The 19,369-nt window shown below is 50.6% G+C and overlaps 1 protein-coding gene across 2 annotated transcripts; it reads right to left on the reverse strand.

Annotated features, from left to right (window-relative positions):
- Positions 1 to 1,320: 1,320 nt before the first annotated feature.
- SLC2A1 (solute carrier family 2 member 1) lies at positions 1,321 to 14,304 on the reverse strand. 2 transcript variants are annotated; one of them, XM_014261718.2, is made up of 11 exons: positions 14,238 to 14,304; positions 9,459 to 9,551; positions 6,056 to 6,216; positions 5,669 to 5,909; positions 5,160 to 5,322; positions 4,893 to 5,080; positions 4,697 to 4,801; positions 4,497 to 4,598; positions 4,061 to 4,264; positions 2,840 to 3,031; positions 1,321 to 2,117 (listed from the first exon to the last, which is right to left on the reverse strand). In XM_014261718.2, the coding sequence occupies exons 2-11, from the start codon at positions 9,549 to 9,551 to the stop codon at positions 2,115 to 2,117; spliced, it is 1,452 nt and encodes a 483-aa protein (XP_014117193.2). In that variant the 5' UTR covers positions 14,238 to 14,304; the 3' UTR covers positions 1,321 to 2,114. The 2 variants fall into 2 exon arrangements, with proteins under 2 accessions (XP_014117193.2, XP_005533209.2); XM_005533152.3 differs by having other exon boundaries at positions 1,321 to 3,031.
- Positions 14,305 to 19,369: the final 5,065 nt, after the last annotated feature.

A 19,369-nucleotide genomic window follows, 5' to 3' on the forward strand; every position in this document is an offset into this window, starting at 1 on the left:
GCTTCTGCCCCAGGGAACAGCGAGACCCCTCGGGACAGGGGTGACCCTCCTGGGGAAGAACAGGAACACCAGAGCAGAGCCAGATGCCAGAAGGCTCCAGAGGCCATGGGGAGTGTGGGAAGCACAGTGCAGCCACCGGATTTCATGATCCCTCACCACTGGGCAGGGGGAGAAGGGAATCTTGGCCTGTGCCAGGCTGAGCCCTGAGCTCCGATTAAGGCTCATTTACTTCAGGAGGATTTATGAGGGTGTTTAATTGCCCGCCGATTTGGGCTGGAGTCAAGTGTGCTTTGTAAACGTTTCATCAAGCTGGGGCCTGAGCAATTAGCAGGGATTGCTGCTGCTGGGGAAGGGAAAACCACAAGTTAAGCCACGTTCCATTTCAGGGGGTGGGATAAGGCTGCTCGGGGTTCACAGCACAGACCTGGGGAAGGGCTAGAAGACCTCCCAGCACTCCTGTGGGAGATTTCCACCTCATCAGGTATGGAATAATCACCTCTGTGGGGTGAGAGATGCTGGAAGGGGCTGGAATGATCACCTCCATGGGGTGGGGGACTGTGGCTGCTGGCACAGCACCCCAGGGCACAAGGATTTGGGTCACCAGGGATTTGGAGCTCCGTCGTGGCTGTAATCCTTCAAGTGCTCCCAGGCTGAGCCTGCATGGCCGTGTGGCTGCTCTAGATGTTCAACAAAACAAACCCAGTCTGGAAATTAAGGTTATGCAGGGCTGAGCATCTCCTGGAGCAAGGAACGAAACAGCAGAGTGAGGAGAGGAGCCCTGGGCACAGAAAGAACATTCTGTGGAGCTTTTAAAGACACTACAAGAACGATTTCCTACAACAGCTGTGCCCAGTGTGTGCCCTGCAGGGCAAAGAGCTGCTTCAATAAATAGAAAAAGCCTCAAGTGACCAAGATCAACATTTCTTTGCCTCAAAGTGTTCAGGCTTGCAGTTCTTGGCACCTTCTCAGCTGAAGGAGAAAAAACCAATCCACAGAGCAGCAGCAACCTTCTCCCTCCCTTCACTTGCTCAGGTGCTCATGCCATGACCAAGGCTCTGTCCCAGGCAAGGAGAGCAGGTTTGGGATCCACAGAGCAGGACGGCTCCAGCCGGGTTTACCCCCATGATCCCAGCCCAGGCTGCTCCAGGCAACTAAAATCTGGTTGTACACCCAGAGCAGGTATTTTGCAACCAGGTGAGTCGCTCCCGTGGTGGAAAAGCTTTGCAGGGACACGCACTCCCTGACCCATCCCCCACTCCCTCCCCCGACCAGGGCAGGGAAAGTGCAGCCCCAAGAAATAAAGGCACAGGACACTGGGGCTGGGTGGCCGCTCACATTCTCCTTTATTGTTCACACCACACACCTTCCCCTTGGCACGTCACTGCAGGGATTTGCTTACAAAACCACACACACACCTCCACAGCTTGGCACGGCTATACCAGAACCAGCTAAGAACAGGCATTTTTAAAGAGATTTCTTTTACTCCCCCCCCATCTATTTTCTTTCACGTGTGGTCAAGTGTCATCCCTTCCAAACCAAACAAATAAATTTTAAAAAAGATACTATTAAAAAAAAACAACAAAAAAACCCCAACAAAAACCAAAAAAACAACCCTCCCTGTGGCTTTGGGAATGTGCCAGAAGCTCCCACACCAGCTGCACTCAGGGAAATGCTTTTTTTTGTGTCTGTTTTCAGTTTTGTCTGAAAAGGACAGTATTCCTCGTGTATTTTTTTTTTAATATACTACAGCCTGAAATTCAGTGCAATAGATACAACTACAGTGCAGAACTATACAAAAGTCATCCTAACCATGTACAAGCTTTTTTTCTTAGTTGCTATAGAAACTATAACCTTTTTCTGTACCTTTTGTATGCATTATACAGTGTGAATATACTCCAAGAATATTTACAGTACTTGGCTTGTCAAATCAGAAACGCTATAACTTAAATGTCTACTATTAACAACCATTGAACAAAAATATATATAATATAAATATCTTCCAGTCTATACACAGAGCAGGAAACAGCTGTATCCATGCGGTGCTGGATTTTGGTGCATCCCAGGATGGGGGGTACTGATGGAGGGGGATGTTGTGTGCGGCTGCCACTGGCGCTTCACTGTCGGGCAAATATTGCCGAGATTAATCCCAAAATTCAACAACAACACATCCCCCCATCTCCCATTTTATTTTCCCCTCCCAGCTGGAATTCAGGCAAAAGGAGAAGAGCCTGCAACAACAGATTGACCTTTCCAACCAATCCATCCAGGCGGCTCCATCCTCCGCGCTGCCCCAGGCGGGAGGTCCCCGTCCACAAACCCACCGCAGGGCTTGAAATCAAGGAGACTTTAAAAATTTATTCATTTTCTTGGTAGTTTTTTTTTTAAAAAAATATTAGATTTAGTCAATTTATGTGATTTATTTTTTTCCTCTATGATTAGAACGTTAAAAAATAAGTTTCCAGCTTTTTAAAAACTTTCTCTACGTGATTTTCCATTAAATAACTATCGCGTCGTTAATAAAAAACAGGGAATTGCCCTCCTGCTGGTGAGGGCTGAGTGGCTGGGTTTTAAAACACCTATTGGTTTTGAAATCTTGGACGCGAAACCAGAAAAAATAATAAAATAAAATAAAATAAAATAAAATAAAATATTTTGTTCCTAGCAGAAAAGAAATAAAATAAAATAGGTCAGCCTGTCTCCAGTAAACCACTGGGGGAGGCTGGACAAGGGGCGTTGGAGCCAGACCCCCCCCACTCCCTCCTGCCTGGCGTCTGTACAAAGTGTTTTAAAAAGTCCCCCTAAATTCAGGGGGCAGTGGCACCGGGGGTCCAGGTTACACCTGCGAGTCAGCGCCCAGGCTGTGGAACTCGTCCGGGGTCTTGTCACTCTGGCCACCCCCGCTCTGCCGGAAGCCCGAGGCAATCTCATCAAAGGTCCGGCCTTTGGTCTCTGGCACCTTGAAGTAGGTAAAGATGAAGAAGAGCACGAGCAGCACCGTGAAGATGATGAAGACGTAGGAGCCACAGAGTTGCTGTGATTGAAGGGAAAGGGGGAGGTGAGCACATGGATGGAGGTAACAGAATCATGGAGCTGTTGAGGTTGGAGAAGCCAGCCAAGATACAGTCCAACCACCAACAACCACCAACACTGCTGGGTCCACCCCTAACCCATGCCCCCAGGTGCCATATTCACATGTTTTTGAGTACTTCCAGGGATGGTGACCCCACCACCTTCCTGACCACCATTTCCATGAAGAAGTTCTCTCAATATCCAATCTAAACCTCCCCTGACATAGCTTGGGCCTGTGTCCTCTCCTCCTGTCCCTGTTCCCTGGGAGCAGAGCCTAAACCCCGCTGGCTGTCCCCTTCTGTCAGGGAGTTGTGCAGAGCCAGAAGGTCCCTCCTGAGCCTCCTTTTCTTCAGGCTGAGCCCCTTTCCTGGTGCCCTCAGCCACTCCTGGTGCTCCAGACCATTCCCCAGCTCCCTTCCCATCTCTGGACACAGAGTGATGGGCTTTGGCTGAAAGACCAGCTGGTAGCACTCTGCCCACACCTTGCCATAGCCATCCAAGACCCAGGTTCTTTCAAGGAACATCTCAAGTTCCATAAGGAACACTGAGTCAAGTACCTGCTCCAGCCCCAAGTCCTTCTCTTCTCAAGGACCAACCAAACCTTCTTCTCAACCCAACTAAACCACCTCAGCCCAGGTTTTAGGGCTCAAGGAAGTGGCACTGGGATCCAGCAGCAGGATATGGCACCAAGATCCAACACCAGAACTCCACATCAAAATCTGGCAATGAGATCGAGCAACAGGAACCAGCAAAACCAGACCTGGGATTTGGATTTGGCACCAGGACCCAGCAATGGGATCCAGCATCAGGATCTAGCTGGACACTGTTTTCCATCCCAAATCCAGAACTGGGATCTGGATCCACCCTGAACCAACACAGTCTGACAGGCTGGGACTAAGACTCCCCTGAACTGCTGAGATCCCCTGGGACTCCCAGACTCCTGTGTCCCCAGCCACATTCCCCACTCCCCCAGTATTCCAGCCGTGATTACCGCAATGTACTGGAAGCCCATTCCCACGATGAAGTTGGAGGTCCAGTTGGAGAGCCCAGCCACAGCAAAAGCAGCTGGACGGGGGCCTTGGCTGAACAGCTCTGCCACAATGAACCATGGAATGGGGCCCGGGCCGATCTCAAAGAAGGCCACAAACCCAAAGATCGCCACAATGCTGAGGTAGGACATCCAGGGCATTTGGTCCTAGGTCAAAGGAGAGGGAAGAAGGTCAGTGCCATGAAGGGGACACGGTACCTGGATACCTAAGCTAGTGCTGGCAGAGGAGCCATGAGTTGGAAACTGGAATTCTGGGAGCTCAGGAGAGATGTGACAATGGGGACTGAGTGCTCAGCCATCACCTCAAGGAGGAATAAGTCCTTCCTCCTCTTCAACCATCCCTCCTCAACCTCCTCCTCCCAGCCTCCCCAGCACTCACCAGCAGCGTGAGGGCGATGGTCATGAGAATGGCACATCCAGCCATTCCTGCGAGCCCAATGAGGTGCAGGGTCCTGCGCCCAGCTCGCTCCACCACGAACAGCTGTGGGATGGAAACGATCCATCAGCACCTCCCCAACCTGCAGGAAAGGCCCCTTCTCCCACCCTGCCTGAAGAGACCCTGGTGGGGCCAAAACTCACTGAGACCACCGTGAAGGCTGTGTTCACTACGCCAGAGCCAATGGTGGCGTAGACAGGCTGCTCCACCCCCGACTTCTCGAAGATGCTGGTGGAGTAGTAGAAGACCTACAAAGGGCAGGGAGGTGCCACAAGTCAGGTCCTGGAGCTCTGGGTGAACCAAGCTGACCCCTGGCATTCAGACCCCACCCAGACGGACCGCATTGATCCCTGAGAGCTGCTGGGAGAGCTGCAGGACAATGGCGATGAGGATGGGCTGGCGGTACATAGGCGAGCGGAACAGCTCCATGATGGTGACCTTCTTCTCCCTCATCATCTGCCGGCTCTCCTCCTTCATCTCCTGCAGGTCACTGCTCACATCCGTTGTGCCTCGCAGCTTCTTGAGGACTGAGAGGGAGAGGTGGAGTCAGGAGATGCTGAGGACCCTCCAGAGTGCCAGGATGGGCCCTGTAGAGGAGTCACTCACCACTCTTGGCTTTGTTCTCCTCGTTGCGGTTGATGAGCAGGAACCGGGGGCTCTCAGGGGCAAAGGGCAGGATGATGCACTGCAGCAGGGCAGGAACAAAGATGAAGCCCAGCAGCAGTGGCCAGAGAGAGTCGTTTCCCATGATCAGGTCCAAACCAAACACCTGAGGAGGAGAAAAGGGAATAAGCCACCCATTCCAGCTGGAAAAGTCCTGGTTGGACACAACTCTGCAACTCGTGGCATGCTCCACACTGGTACAGCCATTGAGGGACTCCTGTGCTGCTCCCAGGTGGCCAACAGATGTTAGTATGCTGACGCTGCCCATCCCAAACCTTCAGACCTTCAGATTTCACAGCATCCCCGCTCCTGCTGAGCTCCAGCTTCACGCCTCCCACCCCAGCTCCACCCAAAAGGTTGTGCAGATCCACGGCACCTCATCCTTGCAGGCCCTGATGAGTGTCAGGATCAAAAAAGGCGTGAACCCCCCCAAAACATTCTCCAGTGCTCACCTGTGCAATGAGGATGCCCAGGACAATGCCAAGCTGGTGGAAGGTCCCCAAAGCCCCCCGCAGGGCAGTGGGGGACACCTCGCCCACGTACATGGGCACAAAACCCGTGGTGAGGCCAGAGTAGAGGCCGATGATGAAGCGGCCAAGGATGAGCATCTCAAAGGAGAAAGCCATCTTGGAGAAGCCCATGAGGACAGCTGACACAAAGGCAAGGATGTTGGACATCAGCATGGAATTGCGTCTGGAGAGGGATGGAGGAGAGAGGTGAGGAACACCAGAAGAACCCAAACATCAGCCCTTGGCAGTCCTGGAATGCCAGGGTGGGGTGAGGCAGCACAACCTCCCCACTGAGGGATCCACCAGGGATCCAGCAGGCTCAGAGCTCACCTTCCAAAGCGATTGACAAAGAGCCCCACAGAGAAGGAGCCAATCATGCCCCCGACAGAGAAGATGGCAACAGAGAGGGACCAAAGTGTGGTAAGGGTGGCGGGGCTGATGGGCTCCTCATATCGGTACAGCCACGTGCGGTTGTAGAAATCCTCAATCACCTGGAAAACAAGGAGAGAAACCAAACCACGCATCAAACCCGCCTCCACTTCAGCCATGCCACCAGAGGGACGACTCCCCACAGCCACCACAGCTCACAAGACAATGCGTCACCGTCACCAGAGCCGCCGGCCGAGGCTCGGCTCCAGCCCAAGGGAGGGAACCTGCTGGGATACGCGGGGGAAATGCAGCCGGACGGGTTCTGGGCTTGCCCTGCCCAGAGAGGGAGAGACGGCGCTGCCAAAACTCGCCGGGCAGGCACAGGGAGGTCACACTGCTCCCCAGGGCAGGGCAGGAGCCAGAGATGCACCAGCCCCGTGGAGGAAGGGGAGGAACACAGGGCAGTTCCCATCCCCTTGGATACTCCTGGAGTTGGATTTCCAGGCTTTTTCTCCCAAGAATTCCGTAGCACACAATCTCTGCCATGGTTCTGCAGGACCGTGATGCCAACACCCAACACAGGCCTTGGTTTGAAATACCAAGAATAGCCAGGTTTGTGAATTTTAGGTTATTTTTACATAAATTTTGTATCTTTTTATACACAAAGTGTATACACTTACATACAAAATATATACATTTATATACATTTTGTATACTTTTTATGTATTTTTAAAGCCAGCCCATTACTGGTAGCTTCACCAAGTTCCCGTCCCTGCCCATGTCTGGGAAATGGCCTGAATGACCCTCTAAAGATTCCTTCCAACCAAAATCCTTCATAATACCATGATTTAAGGGTCACCCATCCCCAAACCACCACAGTGAATGGCTTTGTAACACCACACCAAACCCAGCTTGGAGCAAAAAAATCCCAGAGATTCCCAGCTTTGCTGGGCCTCAGGTGGCTCCAAGATTTTGCTACTCTGAAGGGCTTCATTCCCAATTCACTATTTACACCACTGTGCTTCACTTTCCACTTTTCCCATCAATCCAAGCCCAAACAGGAGCCCTGTCAGAGACAGCACAAGAAATACACACTAGGCTGGGTACAAGTCCCAAAGTATCATTACTTTTTCAAGTTGTTCCTCTTCCAAAGCACGTAAACCATTAGAATTTCCATATTAAATGATTTTGTTCCCTCACGTTTCACCCAGAGGTTTGGATGCTTTTCCCAGTATACCCAAAGTAAATAACTGACTGGAGGATTATTGAAGAAGTCTGGGCTGGCTCAGGCTCTCAGTAGGCCCAGGGGCCTACTGAAAAAAATAACACCCCCTCCTGCCCCTTCCTCCTGAAAAAAAGGATGCTTTGAAGAATCCAGTGGTTCTTTTCGGGAGAGATGGAGGTGAAAAATGGATTTAAAGGGAGAAGGGTGAAGAAAAAAAAAAAAAATGCTTTCTCCAAAACTGGGGCTTTCCCCTGCTTTTCAGCTGAGCATTGTGATGCATCCCCACCCCACAGCTCCACGAATCCCAATAGCAGTGCATCCCAAACCTGTGCCCTGATGTACCTCAGTTCATCCCCATCCCAGCTCTGTGCGTCCTCATCCTGACCATTCACTCCAGTTTATTGCAGTGCATCCCCATCCTGTGCCTCAATGCATCCTGAGGCATCCCTGTCCTCGGCCTGTACCTCCATGCCTACCCATCCTGCATCCCAACTCTGTGCCCCAGTTTATTCCAACACACCCCCATTCCAAGCCCAATGCATTCCAGTCCTGCACAGTAATGTGTCCCCGTCCTTAAAGCTGGGATGACCCCCTGTGTCCAGCACATCCTGCTGCCCATGACAATCCTCATCCCACCTCCCGTCACGCTCCCACACACAGCACCCCAAATCCTTCCCCTCAACACTGGTAACTTGTCCTGCACCATGTGACTTCTCCATGTGAAGCCCAAAGGATTCATCCCCAAAATCATCAGGAAAACTGTGGCAACAGCCATCATGAGGGTCTGGATTTGCCTGGGGCTGCAGGCACCACAGTTTAGTCCCACAGGAAGCTCACAACTGATCCCTGACCATATCACCCAGAGCAGCCAGCCAAGAGAGGATGGAGAGAAATCCTTCAGTGGAGGGAAACAAAGCTCCTGCTGGGATGTGGCTCTGACCAGGGTGATCACAACATTCCTCCTTCCCGCGGTGCCAGAGCTCAGGAAAATGAGGGCAGATGCCAGGGAGCAGTTCCTCAGTGCAATCCCAGGGATTTCCCAGCTCAAATGGCTCAAACTCTGCTCCACTGCCTGTCTCCCCCAGGCAGTGTGCTCAGGGCCATCTGAGAATGGACATCCCCAATTTTGGACCAGTGCACATGAAGGCAAGGAGGCATCGGGATACCTCAGGAGGCCTTCAGCAGCACCCTGCAGGTTCTGGGTGGAAGCTGCAGCCTCCAGGAATTGAATTCTGGGATTCAATACTATCTAATGCAACACCTTGAACAAATTCCTGGCTTTTTTTCCTCTTCCCATACCAATGGAGCCTGGGGAGTTTTTCCACAGGGTCTTCTATCCCACAAGGAGTCTTCTCAATGCTTGAGGTGACATTCCAGCGGCGCTCACTGGGATGGGATTAAATTCTGGCAAGCTGGATCCTGCCCCAGTGGGTTGAATTTTTTAGGGTGGTGACACTCAGGGACAGCTTTGGTCCTGCCAGAACCCAGGCTGTCCCTCCACACCTTATCCCAGCATAAGAGCTGTGCCCAGGGAACATCAGAAGCACCACATGGGAATTCTGAGCTAATTTTCCAAGCACTTAACACCTCAAACAGCCACCAAATCCGGGAAAAGTCATGTCTTCCATGGACCACGGGTGTCTACCAGCAGCTGGAGGGTCCTGACAGTACATGAGGGGAGGACCCAACACCTTCTGCACTCCATGCCTCTTACAGCACTTCCAGACAACCCTTTCTCCTCCCAGGACATTATGCTGGGATGCAAAACTCAGAAATAGAGCTCTCAGTCAGAGCAGCCACTCGGGATGACTCAAATCTTAATTAACTTCCAGACCTTCACTAAGAGCCAAGGTTAAAAGTTCCACCGGCCACACCCAGACAGCATCCTGCAGGCACTGCTGGGATTTTTCCCAACAAAAACGCCAAGCAAGGAGGAAAAAAATTCTCCCGGGAAAGCTGGAGGCTAAATAACTCCCTCTCAAATCCCATTACAGCCCTAAGCTGCCTAGTGGGATGTACTATTTTAGCCAAGCTGGCAGCGGAGACTGGTTTGTTTTTGGACACGGCGGGGGGAGGAGGTATGGAATTTTGCAACAGGGGGGCTGGAATTTCATTGCAGAGGGTTCTGGGAGCACTCACCTTCTGTGGGGCATTGATGACGCCGGTGTTGTACCCAAACTGGAGGGAGCCCAGCACCGCTCCTCCCACAGCCAGCATCAGGCGAGCCGTCATCTGCCAGAAATCAGGAAAAAGGGATTAAATCTGGCATCTCCGTAAGCCAGTATCCCCCACCGGAGCGACACCTGGGCACTGCACGGGATGCTGGGAAGGTGGCCAGTACAAATATTCAGAATGAAAGAGAAAACTTTTTTTGGTGCTAAGGGGGAAAAATAATTACCAGAATGTCATTTTGGGGGTTAAAAAATCCCATGGTTTGGGGGATTCCAGGAATTTCAGCCCTGGCGTGGGCTGGAGGTGTTATTGGGGCTCCAAGGGTCCGCTCAGAGGCTCCACGTGACCATCAGGCTCCAGAGCAGTGCCGGCCGCTCCCAGGGCACGGCGGAGCCTCTGCGCGCTCCCGGCTGAGGATGCTCTGGGAAGCCACAGCTAACAACAGTTTTCCATCCAAGTCTAATTAAGAGTCGCTGAGCAAAATCCTGGTTAGTTGGCAGAACCTCCCCGGGCCTCCTCTTCTTCCCGCCTGAGCTGGAGCAACAATCAGAGCCTTGTTCAGGAGCAGGGTCAGGGCAGGCCAACGCTTGGGCCACCTTCGTTAGCAGCCCTATTATCCCAGGCAGGAGATTTTCCCGGCACTAGAACCAGGATCCGACATTCCCACTTAATCAGCTTTGGGATGAACCACGTGAAATTTATAAATCCCTTAATTTGAGGAGGCGGGGGGGTCCTCCCTTAGCACCAACATCTCACCCCAAGGATGGTCCTGGGGTGTCTTGGATGAACATTCCCAAGGGATCAATGCCTCAGATCCCATCTAAATGAGGAGGGGTGACTCCAACTCCCCCCCCCAAAAGGATATATTTTATATTTAAGAACCATTCTCCTCTTTCTTTTAGTAAATAATGGAATTAATGCTGCTCCCTGACCTTGCCACTCTGGCCATTGCCTCTCTCCACGTGAAAGTTCCCAGTGAAAAAGCAGAGGGAATGAAGCCAGGCCTGTTAATGAAGCTCATAAATTAGGCTTGGCCCCCAACACAACTAATCAAGGAGATTTTGTCACTTGGATTTGGTTGGTGCATTGGAGTCCACCACAAGGAGAAAACACCTCCTCAGTGTTTGGGAGGGCACGAACGGACTGGGAAATTGGGTGGTGTCCCAAAAGAATAAAAACACAGAAAAAGCCCCAAAACCCCCACAATTCTAACTGTGACATTATCCATCCCCCAAAAATCTAGGGTGGGAATGCTGAAAGCACCTGTTGCTTAGGGAAACCATATTAAAACAATGAGGGATTTTGGGGGTCTGAGTGAGCTTGGGGGGAATTGGGAGGTTTGGAGGATGGGGTGATTATCCTTTGCTTTTGGGGGATCACCCTGATTTGTTTGGGTCCCGATTTTGCCTTTTCCTGGTTAAAGGGCACCCCGGGAGCTGCCAGGCGCTCCCCTAGGTAGGGCGAGCATAGGTGAGTCACAGCTCCAGGGATGGGGATGCAGCAGCCAGATGAACTTTGCTCCAGGAAGGTGAGAGGTAACAACACCTTGATGCACTCATACCAGCCACTACCCCCACCAAAAAAAAAAAAAAAAATTAAATTCATTTTTCCATTTTAACATTTGGAAAAAGGGAACATTTCATGGCTACAAAAAAAAAAAAAAATTAAATTCCAGCCAAAAACCCTCGTATTTTGATTAAATTCCAGCAGTTTGAAGATATGAAAGGGTAAAACTGGCAGGAAAATTGCTTTTTGGAGGCTCATCCCAAGTAGGGTCAGGGTGAGTCAGCTCCTCCCGCTCCCTTCCCAGTTCCAAACATGCTGCCCAGCTCCAATCCAGGAGCCTTTCAGCTTAAACTTTGCCATTAAAGGCAAGTTGGGGGGGGAATAATTAAATAAAGGAAAAAGTCGATTTTTAAGGGCACCTTTGCCCAGGCAGCTCCTGCCAAACCCCACATGGGGCTGTGGGGAGATTTTTGAAGTCCTTGCAGCAAAAAGCATCCTTCTCAGGAATTTTAGGACAAATTCCCTCTTATTTCCATAAAATAAACTTATTTAAGCCCAGCTAGACCCCAAACTCCTGGTTTTATCCCTAATAATTCCTCTATGTTATAGGAAAGACAGATTTCTAAATAAATTTATAGTATTTTTTTTCTTTTTAGCTGCTTCCTGCTTCCTCTCCAGCTCCAACACGGAAGCCAGGACGCTCCAAGGAGGATCCAGGGCAGGGGGGAGGGTGGGGATGACAGGGGCCCCCACAAACCCGCTGCCTTTGGCTTTACAACTCTATTTTTAACCCCCCTTTTTTTTTTTTATCCTCCAGCCTGGAAGGACTTTAGGATACAACTCCCCTCATGGATCAAAGGAATAAATAATCCCTTAAAAAGCAAAATAATAATATTAAATTATTAATATAAAGATATTAAAAGAGTGGCCCAGCAGGAAATTCCAACTTTTTTCACTGCAGCATGGAGGAATTGGGGATGCTGCTGCCTCATGAAAAAAAAGAGAATTCATAATTCCTTCTAAATAATACTAAAAAAGTGTCCCAGAAGGGAATTTCAACTTTTTTACTCCAGCGCAGGAGGATTTGGGCAATTTTGGGAAACTGATTGTTTTATGGATCTTGTGAATTAATAATTTCTCTAAAAGCAAATTAGCAGTAACATGAAAAAAAAAAAAAAACAAAGTCCCAGGAGGACATCCTGTATTTTTTACTCCATTGTGGAGGAATTTGGGATGCTGTCCACCCCGTAGAGGTAGAAAAGTTAATAATTCCTTAAAAATCAAAATAAGAATTTCAAAAGGGGGTCCCAGGAGGGAATCTGGGGAAAATCCACATGACAAAGACACCACTAAGATGATCCATGACAATTCCCGAGTGGCCCTATCCGGGGATGAAAGAGGAGATGTGGGCAGTGGGTGCAGCCCCTTGCACTCATTTGCACATTCTGAGGAGCGAGGGCACATGGATAACACAGCTGCAGCTACCTCCCAAGCCAGGAAAAGCTCACACCGCCACAGAAAACCAGGAAAAATCCACTCCAAACCTACAGGAGGGGATTTAAAGCCAGAGAATTTGGGGTCACACCATTACTGTGGGGACCAGGTGGGATTTGAGCAGGAGAATGGGAGGGATGGGAAGAAGCGTCGGAGTGGCAGAATTTGATTTTTTTATTTATTTTTCTTCCGTACTTAAAGGTCATCCAGGGACGGCGACACAATCTCGGCAAGTTTTGCAACTGCGACCAACATGGGAGACGCTTTTGCATGTAATGAGCCGGAAAAAACACACGGAATGTGCAACGCCCACCCCCCCCCCTCCAATCCCGGGTTAATAATATTAATTATTAAAGATAAAGGGGGCTGGGGAGGGGAGTTTGTCCCCCACCTCTCAACCACCAGCTGCTGCCATGAAAAATCCCTTTTTTTCCATGCAAAACACACTCCGGATGGAAGTGTCAGTCACCAGCGCCCGGCAAATCATCCCTGCAATTAATTACCTTTACAAAAATTAATAATTTCTAACCCAAATCCATCCAAGGAGAGGGTTATGGAGCTGGAAAAGCAGCGGGAACACGACTCCGGCTCCATTCGGGAAGCCGGGAGTTAAGTGCGTCGGATTTCTTGGGTATGAGACCAAATTTGCGTTTAATTCCTGCCCCCATCACCGCGCTGCTGGCCGGCACGTTCCCATCCCCAATCCCACCACTCACACTGGAGAACGCGCTGCGGCCGAGCCGGCTCAGAACGAAACCACAAAAAAAATAGTGGAGATATATAAACATAGATAGATATAGATCCTTAAGTTTAAGAAAACGGTGTATTTCATGCTCCAAAGGGGGAAGGGGAGGAGGAGAAGGAAGAGTGAGCTGTTTTCCAGGGGGGAAAATACCAAGAGGGATCGTTCCCATCACACCTTTAACTAGGATAAAATTACGATTTCGGGGGTTAATTACACTTCATGCCACCACGCAGCCAATTTCCTAACACATCCCCCTCGACACCTCCCCCCCCCAAAAAATTTAAAAATTCGTTTGTAGATTTATCCCAGCCATTCCCAGATGAGAATATCTGGGGGACGGGAATATTTTGGCGGTTGGGATGAAGCAAATGGGGGTTTGATGCCAGTGACCTGCTGGAATTAACCTCCAGGATCGTTCTGGGCTTTTAGCCCACCCAAATTAATTATAAATTAAAAAACACTATAAATTAATTAATTTGGGATGGGGAGGGTGTTGGGGGATCACGGCCGCTGCCGAGCGGCCGGGAGAGCTCACAGCATTTAATAACTCACAGTTTCGGATAAATTAATGGGAATCGGGTCAGCAGTTCCAGGTGGGATATGCCCGGCCGAAGCCGAACCCTGCGGGGACCCAGGAGGTCCCGGCGGGGTCACCCCAGCCTCGTACCCCCCAAAAGCCACCTCGGCCCTTGCTGGGCTCTGGGGCCGCCTCCCCTGCCCCCCGTCCCACTCCCGGAACGGGCTCAGAACGGGGGCCGGTGTCGGGTCGGTCCAGAGCGGTTCCGCACTTCAGGGGAGCGGCGAGCCCAAAAGCGGCTGCCGGGCGCGCTGCGCCGGCATCGGCCGCTCTTCGGGGAGGGATCCGCTCGGGCTCGGGGTACAAAATAAAGCAAAAAGGTGATCGCGGCTGGCGGCAGCAGCCGCGCGCGTCCGGGGTGGCGGGGCCACGCGCAGCGGGGGCCCACGGTCGCGTAACGCAGGGCCGGAGGGCGCGGGCTCACCTTGCTGCCGGTGTCCAGGGCGGGGCCGGGGCCGGGGCCGGCGCGGCGGGGCCGGGCGCGCGGGCGGGCGGGCGGGCGGCGGGGCCGGGGCGCTGCGCGGGGCGCGGGGCGCGGGGCGGGGCGGGGCGGAGGCGCGGCCGCCGCCCGGGCATTGGCGCCGCTTAAGAGCGCGGGCGGGGGCGGCGCGAGGCGGCGGCGCCCATTGGACGGTGCGGGAAGGGGGCGGGGCCAGCGCGGGGGGCGGAGGGGAGGGGCCGGCAATGGGGGGCGGGGGAGGGGGCGCGCGGGGGGCGGCGGCGCGTGCGGGGCTGCACGTGGGCTGCGGGGGAGGGGACGGGAGGGTCCGTGAGAGAGTGTGAGTGTGTGTGAGAGTGTGAGTGTGAGTGTGTGTGAGAGAGTGTGAGTGTGAGTGTGTGTGTGTGAGAGAGTGTGAGTGTGTGTGTGTGAGAGTGTGAGTGTGAGTGTGTGTGAGAGAGTGTGAGTGTGAGTGTGAGTGTGTGTGAGAGAGAGAGTGTGAGTGTGAGTGTGAGTGTGTGTGAGAGAGAGAGTGTGAGTGTGAGTGTGAGTGTGTGTGAGAGAGAGAGTGTGAGTGTGAGTGTGAGTGTGTGTGAGAGAGAGAGTGAGTGTGAGTGTGTGAGAGAGAGAGAGTGAGTGTGAGTGTGAGTGTGAGAGAGTGTGAGTGTGAGTGTGAGTGAGTGTGAGAGAGAGAGAGAGTGTGAGTGAGTGTGAGAGTGTGAGAGTGTGAGTGTGAGTGTGTGTGTGTGAGTGTGAGTGTGTGTGTGTGTGTGTGCAGTGTGTGTGTGCAGGGTGTGTGTGTGTGTGTGCAGTGTGTGTGTGTGAGTGCAGTGTGTGTGTGTGCAGTGTGTGTGTGTGTGTGCAGTGTGTGTGCAGTGTGTGTGTGTGTGTGTGCACTCTGTGTGTGTGTGTGTGTGTGTGCAGTGTGTGTGTGTGCACTCTGTGTGTGTGTGTGTGTGTGTGTGTGTGCAGTGTGTGTGTGTGTGTGTGTGTGTGCAGGGTGTGTGTGCAGGGTGTGTGTGTGTGTGTGTGCAGTGTGTGTGTGCAGTGTGTGTGTGTGTGTGCAGTGTGTGTGTGTGTGTGTGCAGGGTGTGTGTGTGTGTGTGTGCAGTGTGTGTGTGCAGGGTGTGTGTGTGAGTGCAGTGTGTGTGTGTGTGCTCTGTGTGTGTGTGTGTGTGTGTGTGTGTGCAGTGTGTGTGTGTGTGCAGTGTGTGTGTGCAGGGTGTGTGTGTGAGTGCAGTGTGTGTGTGCAGGGTGTGTGTGTGAGTGCAGTGTGTGTGTGTGCACTCTGTGTGTGTGTGTGTGTGTGTGTGTGTGCAGTGTGTGTGTGTGCACTCTGTGTGTGTGTGTGTGTGTGTGTGCAGTGTGTGTGTGTGTGTGCAGTGTGTGTGTGTGCACTCTGTGTGTGTGTGTGTGTGTGTGTGTGTGCAGTGTGTGTGTGTGTGTGTGCAGTGTGTGTGTGCAGGGTGTGTGTGTGTAAGTGCAGTGTGTGTGTGTGTGTGCACTCTGTGTGTGTGTGTGTGTGTGTGTGAGTGCAGTGTGTGTGTGTGCAGTGTGTGTGTGCAGGGTGTGTGTGTGAGTGCACAGATCTCTGAACTGTGTGGCAGTGTTCATGTGTGACTGTGAGTGCACAGGTGTGAGCATGTGAGTGTCACGTGTGTGCACGTGTTTGTGTGTGTAGGTGTGAGTGTGCAGGGTGTGTGCTCCTGTACGTGTGTGTGAGTGTGCAAGGGGCTGTGTCTGTGCACACGAGTGTGTAAGGGGTGCATGGCTCTACAAGTGCCTGGCTATGCCACCCCCACCCCAAAACTCCCCGTTTCCCCCAAATTCATATTAAAAAATTCTTAAAAGCCACCAAAATCCTAAAGGAGGGATGGAAAATGCAATTCCCCTTGTTCCTGTAAAAGGGAAAAAAAAAAAGTGTTGGGAATAGTGACCAAAAAAACGAAAAAACGTCACCAAAATGAAAAAATGCATGCAAAGTGCACAAATATTGAAAAAATACTGCAAAAGCACAAGGAATTATTGTACAATAACTGCACCACAAAAAGGTGAAAAGAGAGGGGAAATGTCAAAAAATGAAAAAAGTTAGCTAAAAGTTGCACAAAAATTGAAGAAAAAAGGAAACAACTAAAAAAAAAATAAATAGGGAAGGAAAAATAAAGCATAGAAATTTATAAAAAAATTTCAAAGCCTGGGGAAAAAAAGGAATAATGCAAATATTGCACCAAAAAAACTTTAAAAAATCCCCACACACACCAAAAACAAAGGAAAAGGAGCAAATATTGTATGCCAAAATGCATAAAATTTAAAGTGTAAGAGTGGGGGGGGAATGCGAAGAAAAGACACCGAAAGAGCAAATCCCAAAAGCACCAGAAAATCAAAACTGGAAATCACACTAATAAAGCAGAAAAACTAATATAAATATTAATTTTCTTTCCTAAAGATGCCGGATTTTTGCCCCAGCTTTGGCCATTCCCAACAATTCCTCACCTGTGAATTCCTATAAACAGCCACTGGATCCATCCCAGCCCCTTTTCCCCTCTTTTCCCATCCCAAGGGATCCGGGTGGGGATTTTGCTGACTCGGCATTCCTGGTGGGACCCCTCCCCGGCGCCGTGGGAATGCTGATGGAGGGAAACGTCCGGAGCGGGATAATCCCGGCGGGGCCGAGGGGCTGGAGAGGATTTATGGGGATTTGCTCCAGGGAAAAGGGTTAAAATAACACCGAGGGGAGGACGGGGTAGGCCCGAGGCCACCAGGGTGGGCTCAGCCATTCCATGGATTTGGGTTTTGCTGGGGATCAAGGCCACAGGGTGGGCTCAGGGACTCCATCTGTGTCCAGGACAGGTCACGGGGGTGAGATCAGCTTCTCCACGGGCCTGGAGTTCTGGTGGAGACCTGAGGCCAGAGGGATGGGCTCAGGGAGTCCAGTGGAGCTGGAGGACAGGGACAAAGGGATGAGCTCAGCCTTTCCCAGGGATTGAGGTTCTGTTGAGGACAAGGGATCATAGGGATGGGATGAGCTTTTCCAGGGATCAGGGTTGTGTGGAGATCAGGGACAAAGGGATGAGCTCAGCTCTCCATCCTCACCCTCTTCCCCATCACAGATTTTGGCTTTGATGCCCCCAGCACAGTCCCCCACACCCACCCCGGGGTTGTCTCCCATAAACTCTCATTCCCAGCAGACGAGGAAATCCGGGTTCCCGATCCCCACGATCCCTTCTTCACGTGCCATCACTCAGTTATCTCACAGCCTCTCCCGTCCCGACCCAGTGCCGCCCTCAGGAACATCAGGGACAAGCAAGTCCTGGTGACACACTGGATTTGGGGAGCGGGACACAGCTCCCATTTTTTCAGGCAAAGCCCAGGATGGAATCACCTTTCCAAGGATGTTTTTTGGGGAAATAAAACTATCATCACAGGATGGATCATGGGAGAGAATTTGGTTTTGCTGGGGCTCAATCCCATAAGCCAAAAGTCCTGGATTATCCCTTAAAATACAGGCAAACCAAATAATTCATCCCCCAACACTGAACATCCTTAGGATGGAGTTAATCCACTCCAGGGGGGAATTTATTTCAATATTCCCAGAGTCCTTGAACATGTTTGAGCCTTGAGGAGCTTTAAAATATTTCCCTGAGCCAAAAAGTTGGGGTTTATTTTTTAAAGTCCGGACGAAAATCCCCAAAAATGGCATTTCCAGACCTCCACCATCCCAATCCCTCCAAATTCAAAAAAAAATAAAATAAAAATAAAAAAGACAGAACAAATATGCAGGAGGGTGCAATTTCAGTACAAGCCCAGCCCCCAACAGCTGGACCATCTGCCTGACACTACACCACGGTGATCCCGCCAGCATTCCATGAATTGGGTGTTTTTCCTGGCATGAAGCTCTTTGAAGGGGTGGATTGAGCTGGGGTCGGGTCACCTGGAAAGCTTCAGCCCAGGTGATTGAAATTCCACCCAGAAACAGGATTTGTCATAAAAATTGGGTTGGGCAACATCGACAAAACTTCCACAGGGATTTCAGCCTTTTTTAAAATGCCCTAACTTGACTTTCCATTGGGATTTGGAGTTGCTCCCATAACGATTTTTGGCTCCTTATCTGGGGGATGCTCCTGGAACCTCCTGGTCCAGCTCTAGGGATGCGACAGAACTCTTGAATATCCTTCGTATTTGGACTTAACAGCTGAAGCTCCTTGGATTTCACTTTTTATCCTTCAATTTGGATTAATTAAACCCAGGATTAGTAAAACTGTGATTAGAGTGCGTTAAACCCTCCAGTCCTTGGGTTAGAGTGGAATGGAGAAAAGTTCCATGTCTGAAAAAGCAGGAACACTGATCCAAATAAAATCAATTATTATAATTTAATGTATTCCAATTAATAAATAAAAAGTTTTCCAGCCCAGGCAGCGACTTCCTTGTCCTAAACTGACCTGGTTTTGTTGGCTTTTCACTCAATAAACACAGAAAAGACGGAAAAACAAAGGGAATTTCTGGTTTATCCAGAAAAGGGATGAAAAGGGGAAAGTTACCCCCCCAGTTCTGGCTCTTCCAAAGGTGGATCTTCCATTTCATCCTTTATTTTGCATTTTTAGGGCACCATGACGTGGATGAAAACATGGATGAAAAGAGGTCGGGGCTAAAAATAACTGGGTGAGTCACGGGCAGCACTAGGAGTGTTGTGCTGATGGAGCCAGAGCTGAAACCCATGGGAATAGGAGAAGAAAAAAAATTCTCTTTGGATTCACACATTCCTGCATGAGGATTCCTAGTCCTTCTCCAAGAAGAAAGAAAAAGGGGGATATATGGTTATACATATATATATACACACACATATACGTATTTAATCCTGCTTTTCCCATTCCGTAAAACTGCCTTGGATTTCCCAAAGAATCCCCAAAACAGCCAAAACAGCAGAAAAAGGTGATTTTCCCCCCTCTTCCATGATATCATGATGGATTAATACCCATTTGCCCAAGATTTTCCCCTTGGGGAGCTATTTCTTAAGTCAAAGGCTGTTAATGACAATAATTAATCATTAATGATAATAAGTGGATAATGGCCACTCCCGTGGCTTCATTTACAGGGATGTGCTCATTTTTACATTTTTG

The sequence above is a fragment of the Pseudopodoces humilis genome, chromosome 24, assembly GCF_049639895.1.
Source record: "Pseudopodoces humilis isolate 2021_Gansu_Grassland_sample_001 chromosome 24, ASM4963989v1, whole genome shotgun sequence".
NCBI classification, from domain to species: domain Eukaryota; kingdom Metazoa; phylum Chordata; class Aves; order Passeriformes; family Paridae; genus Pseudopodoces; species Pseudopodoces humilis.